Below are 20,836 nucleotides of genomic sequence, written 5' to 3'. Positions count from 1 at the left end.
GAATCGTGTTTTGTTGACACTTTCTTGCGTACGCCTGATACTAAAATATCGCACAACTATTTAGTCTCGTTTTGATTCCTAATATGTGGAGGTACGCACACTACCCGATTTTTAGTTGAGCAACTGAACAGTTGAATTGGCAGCGAAACAATCGACAATCGCATAAGGTAGGCCGGGCCTAAATAATTGGGAGAAAGCGACAGGAGATAGTATACGCCAAATTAGTTTTTCCCGAGTCTTGTTTTATATTCGTGATTTTACTGAACACCGATTATAGAGTACTAACTGTTGCTCTGCGACTTCATCCGCATAAAATCATGAAAAAAATATTTTATTGTTAACATGTGTCAAATTATCAATAGCAAATGTCAAAATTACATGACATGACAAACCTTGACAACCTTGCATCCTTGATGTCGGCAGCAACTTATGTTCTCTTTCCCACATTAGGGTTTTTATCTAAAATATTTACCTCCTAAGTTTAATGGCGTGAAAATATATAGCCTAAAACGTGACGTAAGTGTAGGGCTTTTTATTAAAAAAGAATTATTTAAAAATATGCTGTAATTACTGACATCTTAGGTAACAAAGAAGTGTGTGTTTACCCTTTATTATATCAGTATAGGTAGATAATATTAAGAGTATATTTTCGCATTTATTTAGTGACCAGCTGGTCATACGAATTTTCATACATTTTTGATGTAATTTAGTAGGGAGTAGCGATGTAATTCCCGTACTATTTGCATACTGATTTTTACATCCTAATTAATAATTTATTAAACCAATATCCGAAAGCTTTCGATCTTATTACTAACGTAAGGGATGTAAGATTAAATTAGGCAGCTGGGGTACCGTAGTAGGGGATTATGCAAGATTATCCCGGATGGGGGTTAAGAAACTTCGACTACGTGTGTGGCGAGATTACCTTATATTTATGTATGTTGCAGAAAAAGTTAGAAAAGGGAGGATACATGGTTTTTGATATCTTTGGACACCCACATACCATTGTAGTCTTATTTGTAGTAGATTTTTTATTTGTATAACACTAGCTTTTTCCCGCGACTCCATCCGCGTGGTTTAAAAAAAAAACAAAATTGAGTAGCTTATGTGTTCTTCCAGACTATCCTGTATATCTATACCAAATTCTATCGAAATCTGTTCAGCTATTAAGGCTACAGACTCTGACAAACATCCATCCATTCATCTATCTAAACTTTCGCATTTATAATATTAGTATGAAGTAGAAAGTAAGATTTTTGGAGTCTAAGGGAGGGAGGACATCGAACCCCCTCCTTGTCGACGCCTATCCTGGTCATTATAAGGTACTCAACAGGACAAGAGCTTTTACAAATATATGCTTTTTAGTTTATCGTGATAATTTGTGATTTCGAATGAAAATAAACGTAAATTAGTGCCTTAAATGTTTTTATCTTCGTATAAGTAAATATCTTTAGAAACTAAGAAATTTGTAATTATCACCAGCTCATACGTCCCCACTATGGGGCTCGGAACCTACTCTAAGTAAGGGGTGACTAGGCCATAGTCCACGCTGCACTGTGGGTTCGTTGATTCTCGGGCGAAAGCTAGTATCAAATCAAAATTCTGAATCTGCCAACTGATTTGAAATTCAAACGTAAGTGCTTATTTATTTTGAATGCTAATTGGAAAAAATATGACGCGATATCGTCACGGATATATTCACAGGAGGGAGCAGTCCCGGTTATGTAGATTTTGAGTTCGCTATTCCGGGCCTTTCTCATGCAAAACACCGCCTCTCACATCCGGACTGAGGACGATAGGGTGGCCATACGATCATAAAAACGCGGTTTTGTTTACATTTCGATACCTATAATTTTGACAATGTATGAATACTACTATAAGTGAAGTTTTTTAACGCAAATAATTGATTTCAGTTCTCAGAGAAAGTGCCCTTATTTGGTACATCCCTAGCACAAGTATAAACGTAATAAAATGACTTCTACAGCCCCATTTTGACGTTTAAATGTTCGTTAAATTAGTTTTAATCAAACCACAATCGTATAAAAGTGATTATTCTATCGTATACAATTTGTATTGATTATATTTTTCAATTGCATCATTATTGCCAATGTAGGAAAGTAATGAGCCGTATAATTGTTTTTTCCCGCGCAATTTGCACAACATGGCGGCCCTTCTAATTAACATATGCCGCGTAATTGAATATCGAACGCATCTAAAGCGAATGTATAACAAAACATTTGCATGTTAGTTTTACAGTAAATTTTATACGTATAGCTATCTCAATCCCTTTGGAATCACAAAGGTAAAGTATCTCGCGAGTATAATAGATCTACCTGGAACAGTTTCGCTATAAGAAATAGATGACGTCACTAGTCAGCGACTTTACTCGGAGGTAATGTAAAAATTTTCGACAAAAAAAACAATCAATATTCAATTAGAAAGGGATTAATATTCAATAGGGAGGGAACTGGAGGCATAGCATGAAAATTTGCGACATTATTCAGAAATTCGGGCAAATTTGCGTTCTAGGCATCCTGGACTCAACTTCAAATCTGTCATTTGTTGTCCTTTGATCCTTACAACGCAGTCCTTTAGCACACAAAACGCTACAACTAATAAATTACGTATTTATCACAGAAATCATGAAATTCCTTAACATGTGCATTGCTAAATGTGGTAAAAAAACAACACAAATCTCAATGACAGTTGTACAATAGCACACACACATGCGTTCTCCTTCCTAGAACACACGCGTACCACCAGATTGTGGCTGGAGGCGCTTTTTGTCAGACCCGCAGGTAGACGAACAAAAAATCTCCATGAAAAAAGACCTCAATCTTCTCCGAGGGGATAAAACATCAACTAAACACAACCGAAATTAAACCCTATATCTATTGAAATTAGGTTCAAAATGCTATATTTGAGATTTAATTCTGGAATTACAACGCAGGGGTCTAATGACACGCGTAGGTTTTTTTATGCGATTACTTTTTTTTGCTTTCCTTTCGGGTTGTAGTTAATTATTGTCAGAATTAAAGTTTTTATATCTCACATCTATTGTTTCTGGAAATGCTATCTTTGCATGCAAGTTGAACATTATCTTGGCGCCATTTTGAAATCTAAATAACACAACATTACAGTAAATCGTGTATATAAACTAAGGTGTTCCATTGCTTGCTAAGTTTCTAACGAGAACAATGTGAAATAATAAAAGGAGTTATAAGAATTTTATGACAGTTATATCGTTAAACGGAACAAATATAAATACAAAAAAAAATTAGCAATCTGCAGTATTAGTTTTCTGGTATAACATATGTCTCTTTTACAGAAATAACTGTGCAAAAACTATACTTAGATTGAGATATGAAGACATTTTAAATTTCCAACTTCGTATAAATTCACTAATATATTTAGAATCATTTCATTTTCATCTAGCTGTTGCTCGATACTTCGTTACCGTGAAAAAAAAATGAAAAACATGTTACTGGCTGATAACGTAGCTTTTTAACGATGAAAGAATTTTAAAAATCGAACAAGTTTTTGCGTTATTTCAATACATACAAAAATACAAATCGTTCATCTTTTATTAATATAGACTACTAGTTTTCGCCCGCGACTCCGTCTGTGCGGAATTCGAAAAAAAAAATTGAGTAGCCTATGTGTTCTTCCAGACTGTCCTCTACATCTATGCCAAATTTCATCGTAAGCCGTTCAGCCGTTTAGGCTACAAACTCTAGCAAACATGCATCTAAACTTTTGCATTTATAATATTAGTATGATTGATACATTTACCATTGCAGTTAAGTTTAAACTTAGGTTTAATTGTATTACAGGTATAATCAACGCTTGAGTAGGCACATCAAGCAGAAGAATACTTTAATTTGTGACGTGCCAAGTCAAATATTACGTTTCATTCTTTGGTTAATAGGTGAGAACTGGCACTGCAGTGCAAATCAAGTGCATCCTCTGGCAACAAAGCCAAAGCAGACAACATAAATTCCATCCGCAAGGTGTCGACGGTGTCGCTGCCAAATCAGCGATGGCAATGCGCTGGATTGGCACCGCCGGGATACACGTTGCCAAATGCCATCGTCTGCCAGGTGCGTTGCCAAATCGACAATTCGATTTTATATTAAAAAAATTCGGTTTCCTTACTACGTATGACACTGTTTTCCGCAATTCTATTCAATATGATAATATTCAATCAGAGTGTCGGTGGCTCAGGGGTTTAAGCACTTGACTTGTAATCTACAAGTCTTGGGTACCAATGTGATTTTCGACTTTTCGAATTTTCATATGTACATGATTTAACCGACGTTCTTACGGTGAAGGAAAACATCGTGATGCAACCTGCACATATCGGCGAGGAAATTCAAAGATATGTGTGAAGTCAACCAACCCGCACTGGGCCAGCGTGGTTGACTATGGCCTAGTCACCCTAACTTAGGGTAGGCTCCGAGCCCGTCGGTAGGGAAGTATAGTGGGCTAGTGATGATGATTCAATATGAACGATAAAATTAAGTAAATCAAGGAAGCGCACATATATTGGACTTTGCGATATTAATTTTTTTCGGTTGTTTAGTTAAAATTATGAGGTAATAAATGATTCACATTATTTTGTTATATGAGAAAAAATATTTTACGTAATTGATGACGTAACAAATGTGTAGTTTATTTTTTTTTTATAACATAAGGTGGCAAACGAGCAAGCGGCCACCTGAATCCGCCAAAATGGCGAAGCGACCGCTGCCCATAGACATCCACAATTGCAGATGCGTTGCCTACCCTTATCCGACAGAAGAGGAGACGCACATAAAGAGGATATCTCCCTTTCCTATGTATCTCCTCCTTCGTCAAATCCACTTCCTCTTCCCATCCTCTCCTTATAAGAAAAGGGTGGTAAAGAGAAAGGGACTTAAATTAGGCCTCCGGCACCACACTCATTTATGGATATTCGGGTTTTAACATTACTTACAAAATATACATTAATATATGTGTATCCAGGGGGCGGGCACTAGTTCAGGTAGACGGGCACTTTGTTTTATTATTGATAAAAGTTATAGCTCTAAATTACACATGATTGTTGCCGAGTTTCGGCTCGCATCGGCGCCGGGCGATCGAACAATATTTATAGTTTACTTTGATCTTGTAAAGAATAGCCGGCATTTATTAAATTTGGAATTGTGATGCTATGACAATTACTTTATATACTTAAACTGGATGCAACTTTAATATAAAGTGCTTATTTTAATATAAATTGTAATATAAATTCATTCTTTGCATTTGTCAAATTCTCAATTGCAAATGTCAAAATACCAATTACCTCAGGTTTTACTTTTTACTACAATTACTTATTACTCAGTGCGAGGCGCGACGCGAACGCGACACATACTTAACTCTCGCCCTGAAGAAGGACCCCCGCAGGGTCTGAAACTGGTCGGTGTCGTCACCGGAAAAACAAAAGCATACGTGAGTAAGCCGTAAATAATTAATTACCAATTACCTTACTATGGCAATCTTGCTTCCTTGATGTTGGCAGCAACTTATGGTCTCTTTCCCACATTACGGTTTGTACCCAAAATATTTACCCCCTAAGTTTAATGTCGTGAAACTATATAGCATAAAGCGTTACGTAAGTGTAGGGCTTTTTATTAAAAAAATAATTATTCAAAAATATGCTGTAATTGCTGACATCTTAGGCAACAAAGAAGTTTGTGTTTACGCTTTATTATAATGTAAACAATAAAACAAAATTTTCATTATTTTATGCGGATGAAGTCGCACGGGAACAGCTAGTTATATAATAATATTGACCATCCTTGTATAATTTTTAAACCTAAAAAACAATGGCATCTTTAGACAAAATTGTTTAAAATGTTCCAATTAACGTATGCAAAAAGTTACAAGCAAGACAAAAACTCGTTCCAACTCTATAACAATACACGAAAATGACAGAATTGGTCTAACAATTCACTTCCGGTCGTTCCGAACCCGCGGCCGCTAAATGCGAAGCTCTAATGATACTGACCCCGTACCAGCTGATGCCATTGTTTCAACTGAACTCACATGAAATTAATCTTATCATCCCGATCAGATCGACTCCATTTTGTTTAACACCGCTTCACAAAATGGCGGCCGGCTCTACGGTAATTTAAAACTTTAATTGAAATGAAAAAAACATGTACGTTGAATAACAATGATTTTTATATCTTCACGTCTATCCCATAGTTAATGGTGTGTTTTATAAAACCTTGTATTTGAAGTTATATGAGGTCGAACTACAAACTGTTTGTCTCTTCAATGTCAGTTATGGGAGTTATAATTTAATTGACTATATCAAGAACATTTTAAACGACTTTCGCGCTAATTTAAATAAAATCTAGGTATAAATATAGCCTATGACACTCAGTTATAATGTAGTTTTCTAATGGTGAAAGATTTTTTAAAATCGGTTCAGTAGTTTTTATGTTTATTCGTTACAAACAAAAATACAAATCATTATAAGCAAATAAAAGCGACTGTCATTTATTTTAATCTGTCCAAAGGTCCAAAACTTCTAAGAGCGCGCACACACCGAAACTAAACTATCGCACAACTGTTTAGTCTCGCTTTGATTCCTATGAGCTTAGGTGCGCACACTACTCGATTTTTAGTTGTGCAACTAAACAGTTAAATTAGCTGCGATAAAATCGACAATCGCACAACACTTGTGGACAAAGACGTACGCCCTTTTATACGACACATGGTTCGTAAAACGAATTTCTCAAAAACCTTGTACCGTACCTCAAAATATAAGATTCAAATGAGAAAAGATTGTGCTATGTTGTCACCTAGAAATAAGCGAAAAAACCATACAACTAGGTATTTTTCTTAATGTATTTAGACATTATAGGCTTCAAATCCCATTAATGTAACATTTAGGTCGCAAATTTAGGGTTTCATGGCTAGAAGCCATAAGAAACAAAGTTTAGCATGTAACAAGCCAGCATTGTAATGCCACACCCACACGGCCACTTCGTGACGATACTTAATTACTTTTAAATTTTATCTTTTATTACTGACTAAATTATGTTGCCTACATTGTCTACGAAAGCCATTATAGTTCGTTTAACATTCTGTTACTGATATGCACGAATTTATTTCTAACAATAAAAGATAAAGGATGTTTTTTGTATCCGAAATAACGGATGGAGGAATCAGACAGACAGACCCTTTGTAAGATATTTTACGAAGATGTAAGAAATCCACTGTTATAATACATGGCTTTGCATATGGATTAAACACTAGATGTTGCCCACGACTTCTCCCGCGTGTAATTAAAAAATAATAAAAAGTGTAGCCTGTTTTACTCATTGACAATGTTGCTTTTTGATGTTAAAAGAATTTGCGAAATTGGCCCAATAGTTTTTTTTTTCATACATACAGAAATACAAATCTTTCGTTCTTATAACATTAGTGTAGAAGAGCAACTTTTCAGTATCTTTTGGTTTATCTGCTACTCATTTTAAATAAATCCTACAAACACTACAAGTACCGAAAGTTTAGATAGATGTTTTTAGAGTTTGCCGTCTAAACAACTGCATCGATCTCGATGATATGACATAGATGTAGAGCAGTTTAAAGAATACAGGGTACTTGCTTTTGTATTTATAGACGGAGTCGCGAGCGAAAGCATAATAATAGTAAATTTAAACGGGCGAAATTATTTACACTTTTTGAACGATTAAAGTAACTGGCAACTAATAATTTTGAGTACTGGCTGAATGTGCGTCGTGCATGATAGATGTCAAGACGACGATAGAATGACACATGACAGTTATCTTTGAATTGTGGAATGATGCGTTTTGATATTATAATATCTATTTGTTTAATCTCTGTAAATGTTTGCAATAAGATTAGTGTGTTGTGAAGTTATCAATTAAGATGGTGGTCAACTAATGTTGGTGTTTCTAATGTTACGCGTTTATTATCTCCGGCATACGCACGCCTACAATGGAAGATCGTTACCGTGTATCGTTACCGGAATTGAATTCTACAAACCGCTCGTTCACTCCGACAAATTTAACTAAGTATTAAATTGAAATATCACACGAAGCACTCGAAGATAGTACAAGCGGTATCGACTATGATACCATCATATCATTAGATTTGTATGTCAGGAATATGGGTCGTTACTCGAGTTGCTAACGTTTTGCGTAACCCATTGCATTACCAACACTGAAGTAATACTTTAAAATATTTAACAATATCAGATATTCTATTGTCAGTTAACGTATGTGGTTCCAAGTAACATTAAAATTCAAAACAATTGTCATATTATAGGCGTCACAGCCATGTTATGCTTTAATAAAATATAGTCTTCATTACCTCTTATGTTTTCTTCCAATTTGCACAAAATAACCTTACCAATATGACCGTCGTGTCGTCGAACTAATGCAACACCCTTATTTTTGATATTCGACTACTATCCGATTATTAACATAACAAGCACAATTTCAAAATTTTAAAACCATGACATAAATATTTTAAATAATGTTTTGGATCACCATTACAAAGCTTATATCGTTATTTTAAATTATGACCAATGGTATTAATTTATAACACAGACTAAATAACCTTCAAGAATACAGAATGCATCAAAATAGTTAAAAAGCTAACAATATGGACAAATATTGAAAAGACTATTAGCTTCGCTGAGTGCCGTTTTAAATCTTATCGGTATCTTTTAAAGGAATTGGATGTTGAAATAAATTTTATGACGTTTCAGTATTCCGCTGTTAGTAGCATCTTTGTCTGATATCGCTATTTCTTCGTAAAGATTAAATAAAGACAAAAAGAGACACTTTTAAAGCACAAAGCCTAATAAACGACACAGATTATAAGATTATCGGGATTTTACAAATTATTGCTTCTAAAACCATTGCAGAGTTAAGTAAAAAATCCTGTCAAATCTTTTATTTCAATAGAAAATGACGCTCTTACTTCGGTCGACACTTTTAAAGCATCATTAAGTTAACACGTACAATGTCACTACTTTTCTAACATGTATTCCCGTTTGCTGTACATACTGAACTCGTTTGGACTCGTAACGCTAGTCGGCATTGAACGTGTTAAATACACAATAGCGTCCAATATCGAATGCAGACGGTGCCTTTGTAACGCAGATCCGCGTCATTTGTAACTGTCAATTATAATGATAGACCAAGTTTGACGTGGACGCATTGAATGCCCCGTGGCGAGATATTTTTGTAAATTACATATTCAGGTGGATTTTAAAATATATTCGGATCATTGGTCAATCGGAGTTTTAACATGGGTTTCTACTGACAAAATACTTTTATATTAACACTAGTTGTTGCCCGCGACTTCATCCGCGTATTAAAAAATAAGCCTATGTTACTCAGCGATAACTTTTTATAGATGAAAGAATTTTTGAAATAGGCCCAGTAGTTTTTGATTTACAATACATACAGAAATACAATTCTTTCCTCTTTATAATATTAGTATAGACTGACGGTTGCGTCTGATTTCGTCCTGCGATTTAAAAAATAACATATAACAAGCCTGTAGGCATAACATGCATGCAAACGGCTTGCGGATAGACAGACAAGATTTAAATAGTTTTTTGTTACAGCACGGCAAACACATTCGCGAAATATCGATTTTTCGATATAACAGACACTTATAAGTAGATACACTTAGTAGTTATATTTACAATTATAAGTTAATGAAATTGGTAAAATAGTTCCAATACGAGTGACACAACATTCATATATTTTGTATTACTTTGTGAACACTATTGTGTATGCAGCACAGCTCCGTCCGTACTTATTTTACGAATACAGAAACCGCAAATTGCAAGATAATCATAAAAACTTGATTTTATCTCGATGAGTAACAACCGACAAAGTTGGCTGTGACTTGAGTCAGATTATCGACAAAGGAAACTTCTGTGGAGGAAAAAGAAGACCATTTTTGGAAAGAAACGATTTTTTTATCAGGCGGGAATCTTAAAAAAGATTCTGGGGAGGGGGAGACATGGTGAGGTGGCGTTTGTTCCCACTAAATTCCCCTCGGCGACAAGTCTTTAGTGTAATAGCAGGGGGTTTCGGGATCTCCGTGGAACTCACCGGAACCCTCGGGAGAAAGAAGTAACCTAAAAAACTTTTTATTTAAATTTCGAACACTTCATTATAGATTCAATTCAGCCAGTATCATAAAAAAAAATACATTTTAGAGGTTATTTTCTAGGAAGTTTGTCTTTGTATAGAACTGAAAATGTTGATTTAAATGTTTCTGTACTGTTCTTTTCTACTTCTCCACTTTTAAACGTGGTTCACACTTAGCCAGTACAGTTGGGAGTAGCCCTCAATAACTGGACTGTCAATCAACTTGCACAATGTGATACTAAATGGCATCAGTGGAACCAAATCTATGACTATTCGCAACTGTACTGGCAGAGTGTGAACCGCGCATTACCACAAAATACCAATCGTTAGTGTCAAAGTTACGATAATAAAAGGTGAGTCAGACTTGGGTCAGTGTCAACCTAGGCCACGTCAATTCAGTCTTCCTGTGGTCTGATTGGAGCTAATTGCATCGACCTCGGACCTCTCACCCCTCTTTGTGATTATTATTGGACTGACCCGAGACTATTTGACCTCGAGAATTTAAACAGATATTTCTAGAAACGATAAAAATAGGCACGTGAATCAATAAATTGAACTTAACACATAATCCAGGACGCTATTACAAGCACAAAGTAATAATACATTACAAGAAAAAGGAAAAAAGGACACCACCGAAAATATATGAGAAGTATTCTTTACCAAGTCGAAGCTGTCGCGGATGACTAGTCAAAGGTATTCAACACATATCTCAATAGACAGGGCAATAAGAACTAAATGCTACAAGATAACTAGTAAATCAATCGCCCGCATGTCATGTAACAATTTGAGGTTCTGAATTATTGTCTGAAGGAAAGCATTTCGAATGCCAGTTTTATAGATTTATACATCTATGGACTGTCCACTGATGTAGTTTGATATTTCCTTCTTGATACTTCAAAAGCTTTTGACATTTGTTACTATTACAGTTAGATTAAAGGATGTTTTAATATTACGTGGAACTTTGTTGTTTAATTATTGTCGTGCGAAGAGAACGCGTGGAACGATTTCTTTGTATGCCAGTAATACACATTGGTAGTTTATTTATAAATAATTCAGTTATTGAGTACTGAGCGAGGCGTGTTTGTTGAATGATTGAGTGACTTCGTGGAAATGAACTGGCTCGGTACTTCGCTTTATTTATCTTCCCTTTGAATACACGAGTGACACACTCAGAGACGTTAAGTGGTCCCCTTAGTATCTTTGAGTACGGCACTGACTTATCAACTATAATTAAATATCCAAATGCCATGCGGATGAAGGCGTATGAAAGCACCTATTATTATAAATGTTCTCGAGACAATATAAATAATACCAGCTTTCGCTCCCGACTCCGTTAGCGTGGGATTAAAAAAAAACAAAAGTAAGTAGCCTATGTGTTCTTCCAGACTATCCTCTATGTCTACACCAAATTTCATGGAGATACGTTCAACCGTTTAGTCTACAAACTCTAACATCCATCCATCCATCTAAACTTTCGCATTTATAATATTCGTATCAAAAGTATGTTTTACATCGGAATTGTAAAGTGTTCAGTATCAAAAGTAAGATTAGGAAAGGTGGTAAACAGTCCTATGTAAATACTATTGAAGTTGTTTCTACCTGAACTGAATATTGGAGAATTTGTTATGTTACCTGCATATTTTTACTACACCCCTTGTTTATTGTAGAATACATTTTAGCAAGAAAGAAACATTGTATAACAAAAGCTTAGCATTATCATACTTCGTACTATTATAAATGCGAAAGTTTAGATGGATGGATGTTTGTTAGAGTTTGTAGACTAAACGGCTGAAGGGATCTCGATGAAATTTGGTATAGATGTAGAGGATAATCTGGAAGAACACATATTCATTTTTCTTTTTTTAATTCCACGCGGACCGAGTCGCGTTCGAAAGGTAGTCTTTATATAATTTTTAAAGCCGAACTTTTAAAACTAACGAAGAAATTAAAAATTGTGTGTTGAATATTCAACCCTATGTTGATTATGACCTATTCGTCCCTAAGGGTATCCTCCCAGTCCCTTGGTGCAGTCGTATTGAGTTGATGGTAATTCAGGACAAATTTACTTCGCTTTTTTTATGACATAAGTTAGCAAACGAGCAAGCGGCCACCTGAATCCGCCAAAGTGTCGAATTGACCGTTGCCCATAGACATCCGCAATTGCATATGCATTGCCTACCCTTATTCGACAGAGGAGACGCACTTAAAGAGGATATTTCCCATTCCTATGTATCTCCTCCGTCAATTCCTCTTACCCTTCCCATCCTCTCCTTATAAGAAAAGGGTGGTAAAGAGAAAAAGACTTAAATTAGGTCTTTTATATGAACAATTTAAAACATTCGATGTAAAATCGATTGTTTAAAATATATATCAGGAAACACTGATATTGGGAGTAGCAGTTATTTTCTCACATATATTAGCTGTTATGATTCATTATTCAATGTACAGTTGTCTAGTCTCACATTTACGATTATAACCGCATACCTAAGTGGTTATTTCCACCATGCTATCAACCGCACGACTCTAATGCGACCAGTTCAGTTGCAGTTAACTTCGACTACACAGTGGAAGCAGGAAGTAACACTGCAATACTGTGAATTTGTCACGTCGTTCAGTTAACGGAGTCTAATGTTCTTATTGTGTAAAAAAATGGTCAAACACACAAATAATCGTGGATATGCGCACACCTTTAATTAAAATATCGCACAACCGTTGTGCGATTGTCAATTGTTTCGCAGCTAATTCAACTGTTTAGTTGCACAAATAAAAATCTAGTGTGCCTACCTCCATATAAGCTTATAGGAAACAAAGCGAGACTAAACAGTTGTGCGTGGTTTAGTTTTAAGTGTGCACGAGTTCTAATAGTTATAAAAATTGAAATTAAAATTTAGAATAGCCAATTCAGTCTACCCTAGACATTGATGGTATTTTTATTGCATTAATAACAGTATTTCTATATTCAAGCATTTATTTATTTATGCAATATGCTACCTGTGTCGATTTAGAACAATGATCATAGAGAAGCAGGATGCGACACCATTAAAATATTAGTAAATAGTTGGTACAAAGTCATCTTGACTATTCAACAAGACAAGTCTTCGTGATCTCGTTTGCCTTCAATAATTCACTGTTCACACAATCCCAGTTAAGACAGATGAAAACCTCCTTTATGTCTCATGTAATAAGAGCCATCGGAAGTGTATATTTAAAAGTCATTGGCCACTAAAACGCCGAGGTGTATTCGCTTACAGCCATGTCTTTGTTGACACGACCAGATTTAGTTGAGACCCCGCGTCCCGCGGTTACTCTTTATAGTTGGGTTTGAAAAGGGTTTTCGGTTGTATTTGGATGTGTCATCTGCTACTGGTTCTTGGTATATCGAGGACAGAAGCGCTCACATGGTCGCACTATGGCAACTCTGTTATGGATAGAGGAGCATTCAGGATGTCTCGGTTACGCTCTGTGTTTCTTTGTTGCTATGAAACCGCGATTGTTTTTTTTCGCATGCTGGTTATTGAATTGGTCGCTTTACACTCGGTTGTTACTTGATATAAAAAAGTTAACTTAATGGTTCTATTGATATAAATATAATTATTACATTTGTAGTCAACCATTGCATAGTATGGGATGAAAAAATATTTACATGTAAATATATACAATTGAAACTGTTTTTTAGAATGTTTCTGTACTGTTCTTTCCTACTTCTCCACTTTTAAACGCGGTTCACACTTAGCCAGTACAGTTGGGAGTAGCCCTCAATTACTGGACTGTCAATCAACTTGCACTATGACTATTCGCAACTGTAGTGGCAGAGTGTGAATAAAAAAATATTTACCTCCCTTTAGTAATGTAGAATAGGTATTTGGACATAGCAATACTATTACGTGTTAGTATTACAAAACCAATAATTTGTTAATCTAGTGTTAATTCTCTTTGTCTTTTTCGATTACATACAATAGTGAAATCTATTTTTACCCAATTATCGACTAAAAAGTGTTTTAGCACCGTCAAATAACCAATAGAAACTTTTTCCTTTGACAAAAAACAAACAGAAAGAGCACAGGCGACGTAATTGTTTTTTTGCGACACAAACTTCGGAATCGCGTCACCGGCGAGAGAAAATTGAAATTCTTCTTGGTGTTAAATTCTAGCCGCGTGTTGATTGAACATTCTAGAAGGTTTTCACGTAGCTCGCTAGGTATTTGTACAGCTGAAAGGTATTTCTTAAAACAATTTGTACTTACAAAAATGACTCATCTAGATTATTAAAGGAGTCAAATCTATCAGTATATCTGGGAAATTCCTTGACCTTTAATTGACTTTGACATGAATCATTACCGTATTCGATAGGAATTACACAAGTCGAGTAATTCTTTCTACTTTTTTTTATGACATAAGGTGGCAAACGAGCAAGCGGCCATCTGAATCCGCCAAAATGGCGAAGCGACCGCTGCCCATAGACACCCGCAATTGCAGATGCGTTGCCTACCCTTATCCAACAGAGGAGGAGACGCACATGAAGAGAATATCTCCCCTTCCTATGTATCTCCTCCTCCGTCAAATCCACTTCCCCTTCCCATCCTCTCCTCATAAGAAAAGGGTGGTAAAGAGACAGGGACTTAAATTAGGCCTCCGGCACCACACTCATCAGACGAAACACGGAATTGCTTCTATTTAACGTCTGTCTTCTTTGTGGTCGTGGTATTACACCAGGCGTGCCGGCCTATTCGTGCTAAGATGTTAAAGCGGGCACTACCACTGGTTGGCTACACGTACATTGATTGTTCGTCATTCATAATTTAGAAAGGTCAAAGTGGAGCGTCAATGGTTTGTTTACGTTTATGTCGGTTGTGATTATGGCAGCGTGGAATTAAACAAAAGGATCCTCTGTGTTCTTCCAGCCTATCTTCTACATCTTTACCAAATTCCATTGAAATCCGTTCAGCCGTTTAGTCAACAAACATCCATCCATCTAAACTTTCGCATTTATGATATTAGTATGAAGTATGATTTAGAATTTCCTTTGTTTTATTTCCAAAAATGTGTATAATTTTTTCCGTTATCAGATTTTTATTATGACGTGATATTCGTTACCCAAATATCTTCATAGAATTTATGAATGCATTTTTATCACAATGTAGTCACGTGTGCAGGTTCCCAGAAGGCCCAAACTGTAGTCGTGTTATTGCCCAAACGGCAGTCGTGTTATTGCCCAAAAGGCCCGACATGATTCATACATATTATCCCATATTCATACATCGTTTCTTGGGAACCTCCATAACTTCGGTTCATCAGAATTAGGTTTATAAACAATCTAATTTCAATCTTGTGTCGCTTCTGTAAAGTTTCTAATAGACTGGTATACCGAAAATTAGTCAACTTTTTTAGTTTAAAAAAATCAATCTATCTAAATCTTCGCGTTTATATTAGTATTATGGAATGATTAATTTAAAGTATAGAACTCCATCTTTGAAATTATTTTAATCCTATTGAAAACCAACATTAAGTTTTTTACAAAGTAATAAAAATAAAATACTCAGGTAAATCCATAAGAACGTGAGCAATACAAAGAAATGTCTGTACAGATAATAAAAGATTAACGTCACAGTAATGGCGGGAAATGGCGCTGTTTTGTTTTTAAAATTTAAACCGGCCATTATGACAGACGGTAGCTTGTCTATTGAATAATCTATGATCAATTTTACTATTAAATATTCCGATGTTCGCTTCATGAAGCCCGGGAATACCTTATTTCCTCATATTTTAATCAACGACAATACAGGTTTTTTTTCTTTTTATGGTGGCACACAAGTTGGCGCTAAAAATTCATATATTTTTCTTTTTTGTTAAATATTTCTGGCATAAAATTATAATTGTTTTTACTAAGATGTATCGTTGATTTTGAGTAAATTATGAAATTATCGAATACTATTTAATTTTTTTTAAAAATTAATCAATCTTGGTTTGAATTCTATCTGCGAATAAAGATATTGCGTTCAATATTAAGCAGGTGAGCAACTAAAACCACTCTAGGATTAAGACCAAAATATTAACAAAGAAAACTGGAACATCATAATTCAATAAGGGTAAGCAAAAACCGGTCCGTTTCGGGAATTTCATACTAAAGAGCTATTAACATTTCATTAAAATACCTTGCATTTTCTGCATTACAATGCAATCAAAATGCAAACTTTATAATGCACTCAGTTTAAAGGGACCCAGAACTTATAATGCATATTTATACGTATTTCGTATAAATCTGGTTAGACTAGTTTGCTTTTAAGAGCACTCGTAATCTTTTCAAACAGAAACAAGCATAAGAAAAGCTTTTAGATTTCTATAGTCATATACATTATAAATTATGTAATAGGCAAATTCAAAGAACTCAGAATTCAAACTGTTAATATACAACCAAATATAATTGATTTCTACATGGTGCTGTGATCTAAGTAAGAGAAGTTCTGTTAAAGTGGGCGGGTAAGGTTCGTGAGTCAGTCCATAGTGTGGGAACTGGTGGCAATAGCGCAGGCTGCAATGATTCATGTCCCCAGCCGCATCTCTTTCCCCGCCCTGTACTTGGAAACCGGCCAGTGCTTGCTCCATAAGTTTTTATCGCATTAGAGGTTGAAGGTGAGGCGTGCGGCTCGAATGCGGCATCTCACCGCGCCTCACCTCGCCTCGCCCGCCCCTAGCGGCGCGCAATCACCATCTCTTGATGCCAGATAAGCCCAAATGAATATGTAAACGACGTCCTCCCACGGCCCCGAGCCCCCGCCGCTCGCGCCGCCACCGCCACCGCCGCCGACCCCATAAAATGTAAACGGCCTAATTAATATTTGTTTATTCGCGTCCGTTAGTTAAGAACACTCGTGCTGATTAATGCCGCAGCCTCCGAGCCCACGCGCGGCGCGCGACCGACCGAAACGAGCCGGTCGTGTAATTCCCTATGCTTATAACGGGACATCCAGTTATGGTAATGTTAGCCGAATTTCACGAACCGTTCCGACGCAGTTTTGAAAGTAGACTTTAATTATGAAGGTAGGCCGACGCTCTCATGGAATATGGATGCGAGGCGGCCGCTTATAAAACGAAATCCGATTAATTATGTCGGTTTCCTACCGGTTGAGGCGGCTGCGGTCGCTCGTAACGAGTTTTGCGGGCGCCCGTCGCCAGCGGACCGCTCTTGAGCATCGATCCATCGAGATATCGGTGTCGCGGACGCAGCGGTCGCCGCGGCCTGGCCCGTCATCCGCACCGCGCCGAGCCCTTATCTCACCCGACGCATGAATAATTCCCGAGAGGAGCGGTTATCGATCGCACACGTCGTTTTTATTTATACGGCGCGGGTGGGCGAGGCGCGTATTAGTAAACAGGCGCCTGCGCGGTGCGCACACTCACCGACTTGTAGCACGCTTTCCACGCAGCCGGCCTCCAGCAGCTTGAGGCCGCGGCAGAAGGCGATGTTGCGGTGGTCGTCGGGCGGCGCGCGCGCCAGTGAAGAGTACATGCAGATGTCGCGCTCGTCCCGCGGGAACGACCAGTACACGACGCGCCGCTGCACCGGCTCCGGGATGCGTTCGTAGCGCTCCTCGATGCGCTGGAACGGGATCGCAGCCGCCACGATCTTCGCCGTGATGTCAAGCAACGACGGCGGGGCGCGCGGCCGGCAGCACGCGCGTGGCGAGCACGCAGACATGGTGCTCGCTCGGCCGCTCGGCGCGGACTGACGTGCGGCGTGTGGCCGCCGCCCCCCGCGGCCGGCGCCCTCCGCCCCTCGCTCGCCAGCCTGAGGATGCTCGCCCCGAATCGACATACTGCAATAAATTATTCATTTGGCGGGCATAATGTGAGATACATTATTAAAAGTTGGCATTTTTGTGATATTCTCCGATGGCACTGATATCGATTTACTCATCATAAAGTCGACAACATTGTCATATACTTCTGAAACTCGACTGCATCGACGTGGAAAGGACAAATACATTACCAAATACTTGTCTCTCAGCAAACTATTTTATTTTTTACTTATTATACTTGGTATTCCAGGCTTGTAATAGTAATATAAAGTAATTCTATATTATTACTATGGCGAACCCGAAATAAGAGAGGCAATAGCAGTAAGACATAAAAAAATATGGGCAAAAAATGGACCTTCCTAATCCATTCGTGCCTTGCCTCCTCACATTACACAAACGAAGGGGAAAGGCCGGGGGCGGGGCGCCGCGGGGTGGGGGGCGCGGTGGCGGCGGGGGAGCACATTAACAGCTGACGGCTGCGGGGTGGCGCGGGGCGGGGCGGCGCACGTCAGGTGGCGGCCGGCGAGCGACTCAGCTCAGCTGAGATTCACCGCGGCAGCGCTGAAGCCGCTGTCGGTGCAATACGTACGTTGACCTTTATTTGTTTATGTTTTTTTTTGTCATTTTGTCCGAGACACAGGTATTAGTTGCTGTAGATCCAGGTAGAAATTTTTGTATGATGTATTTTAGTATCAATATTAAAAACTATTTATATCAACGATATATTGCTTGATGCAGAGTATTTAAAATAACAAATTACACTTTATATACTAAGTAAATACATTATGTGTAAAGAACTGCAGAATAAATATCAGTTCTAGTTCAAACACAAAGATCTGGTTTTACAAGTTTATTGCATGCTTAAAATTAAAGCAACTTGTTCATATACTACAGTAATTTTAATGTTAATCTATACTTGTAATGAAGGTAGGACGTATATATTTATCATAACACTTAGGGCATGTCCCACCACTGGCTGATATTCAGATAGCTTAAAAACGACGTCACTGTCAGATAAGGTAACAATCCGATATTTCCATCACATGTACACGTTGGATTAGTATCAGACAATTTAAAATTTAGTGGGACAGTCCCTATTATTTTCTTGCCACAAAAAACACAATTAACAATGTTCATAATTAGTTTTCCAAGACTAAATTAGAATAATTAGATAAAACTATTTGTAATATAAAACGGGACTGTAAAGCGCTGCAAGCGCTCGAATGTTCAAACATCTGTCTCGACTGAGATCGAGGAAATCCCGACAGTCGGTATGTACGTAGTACGATGCCTACGTTCTGTTATACATAATAATAAATAGTAAATTACGTGTAAACAGCTGATCTCTATTAAAAGTGAAATTCATGTTTTACTCTACACTTTTGTTTTTAACGACTTTCTAACATTACCATCTTTCTACCAGATTTGCGGCACATTATGGTAGATCTTATACTAAACCTTCACTAAGGAACACATTTAGTGTTCATTTAACTCTTCTTTTTTAATACAAGGTGAAAAACAATTAAGCGGCTACCAAAATTCAAAATGGCATAACCATAGACATCCGCATTTGCATATTTCAGAATAAAGGATGCAAAGATTACAAAGTAAAAGAGCCTTGTAAATACAAGTCTCTTTTACTTTATAACCTAAAAATTGTAATGTCCACTTTCAATGTAATGCTTACTGTTTGAAATTGCAGCTTATCGTCCACTGAGTACGTTAAAATCTGTCTGTAGCTCTTATCTTCTTGTAAAGAATTTCTCCAAATTCAGTAGTGTGCCAGAATCAGTTTTCTGTCGGCCCAAGAGCCAAGAAGTTTAAATATAAAGCGAAATCCGAAGGTTTTACATTTATTGAGCCAAAGTGATTATGATTTATCGATTTAGTAAGAAGCAAAATACTTGAAATACAGCTTTTATGTATAAAATAGTTTTATATTTGACGTTTATGATGATTTCTTTTTTTTTTGAAGTTTTGATTTTTTTTCATACCACGAAATCGTACTGGCCATTAACATTTCAATAATTCTATTTTTAAGCGATAAAGATTGAAGCTAATATTTTTTTAAACCTTTATGTAGTTACTAGATACTATAAATTTTAATAAATTTAAAAGATTTCGAGATTTAGATACTGTCTTCATTAGCTCGTGTGGGAGTTCTGAATAGAATCGAACACCAAGAAACGACATATGCAAAGATTTAGGCATCGATGTATAAATATGGAGGGGTGAGGATTGCGTCAAGTTTCTGCTTACCCTATTACAGACATAAAATCGAGTTTATTTTCATAGTAAAAATATAGTTAAAGAAAGATATTTCCTATGTATGGTTTTAGTTCCTTAAAACACTGTAATAACTAGTACTAAATAAGGATGCAGAGGAGCCATTATCAACTCGCCCTTGTCTCTACGGAGGGTCGGCACAGTGTGCTGCTCTTCCATACATCTCTATCAGTCGTTATATCCTCTTTCATACAATCCAACCACTACGGTCTTCCATTACTGTATCTAAACAACTGCTGAGTCAATGGATGTTATAAATACTTTCCATAGTACTAATAGGTTGGCGTTCTCACTAAATGCGGACCTGATCGAGTCATAATTCATTCACTCGTCTCCGGTGGGGTAGGGGGTAGGGAGAAAGCAGGCGGGGTGGGGTTACGCTGTACATACACTCCCCGAAGAATTATAGCGAAATTACCTATTTACCTGGTTCATGTTACTGTCTAGTGACACAATAAATTTCTTGACCCTGACCTAATATGATAAATGACGGAATTTTGTCACGAATTAGTTTATTACATAACCAGTTAATAATTGTAAGGGTAAAAGATGTCCCAGAATTACTATTCATCGAAAAAACCTGTC

The 20,836-nt window shown here is 37.1% G+C and overlaps 1 protein-coding gene across 1 annotated transcript in view; it reads right to left on the bottom strand.

Moving 5' to 3' along the window:
- The window catches only part of LOC106102078 (zinc finger SWIM domain-containing protein 4-like), a 57,100-nt gene extending 39,117 nt beyond the window's left edge, over positions 1-17,983 (bottom strand). The window contains exon 1 of the mRNA XM_013281487.1: positions 17,568-17,983. Within this exon, the coding sequence (XP_013136941.1) occupies positions 17,568-17,982 (415 nt within the window). The 5' untranslated portion in view covers position 17,983. The remainder of the gene's footprint in view (positions 1-17,567) is intronic.
- Positions 17,984-20,836: the final 2,853 nt, after the last annotated feature.

The sequence above is a fragment of the Papilio polytes genome, unplaced genomic scaffold, assembly GCF_000836215.1.
Source record: "Papilio polytes unplaced genomic scaffold, Ppol_1.0 DF823923.1, whole genome shotgun sequence".
NCBI lineage: Eukaryota > Metazoa > Arthropoda > Insecta > Lepidoptera > Papilionidae > Papilio > Papilio polytes.
Note: the sequence above shows the minus strand (reverse complement) of the source record. Positions and strands in the feature narration are given on the sequence as shown.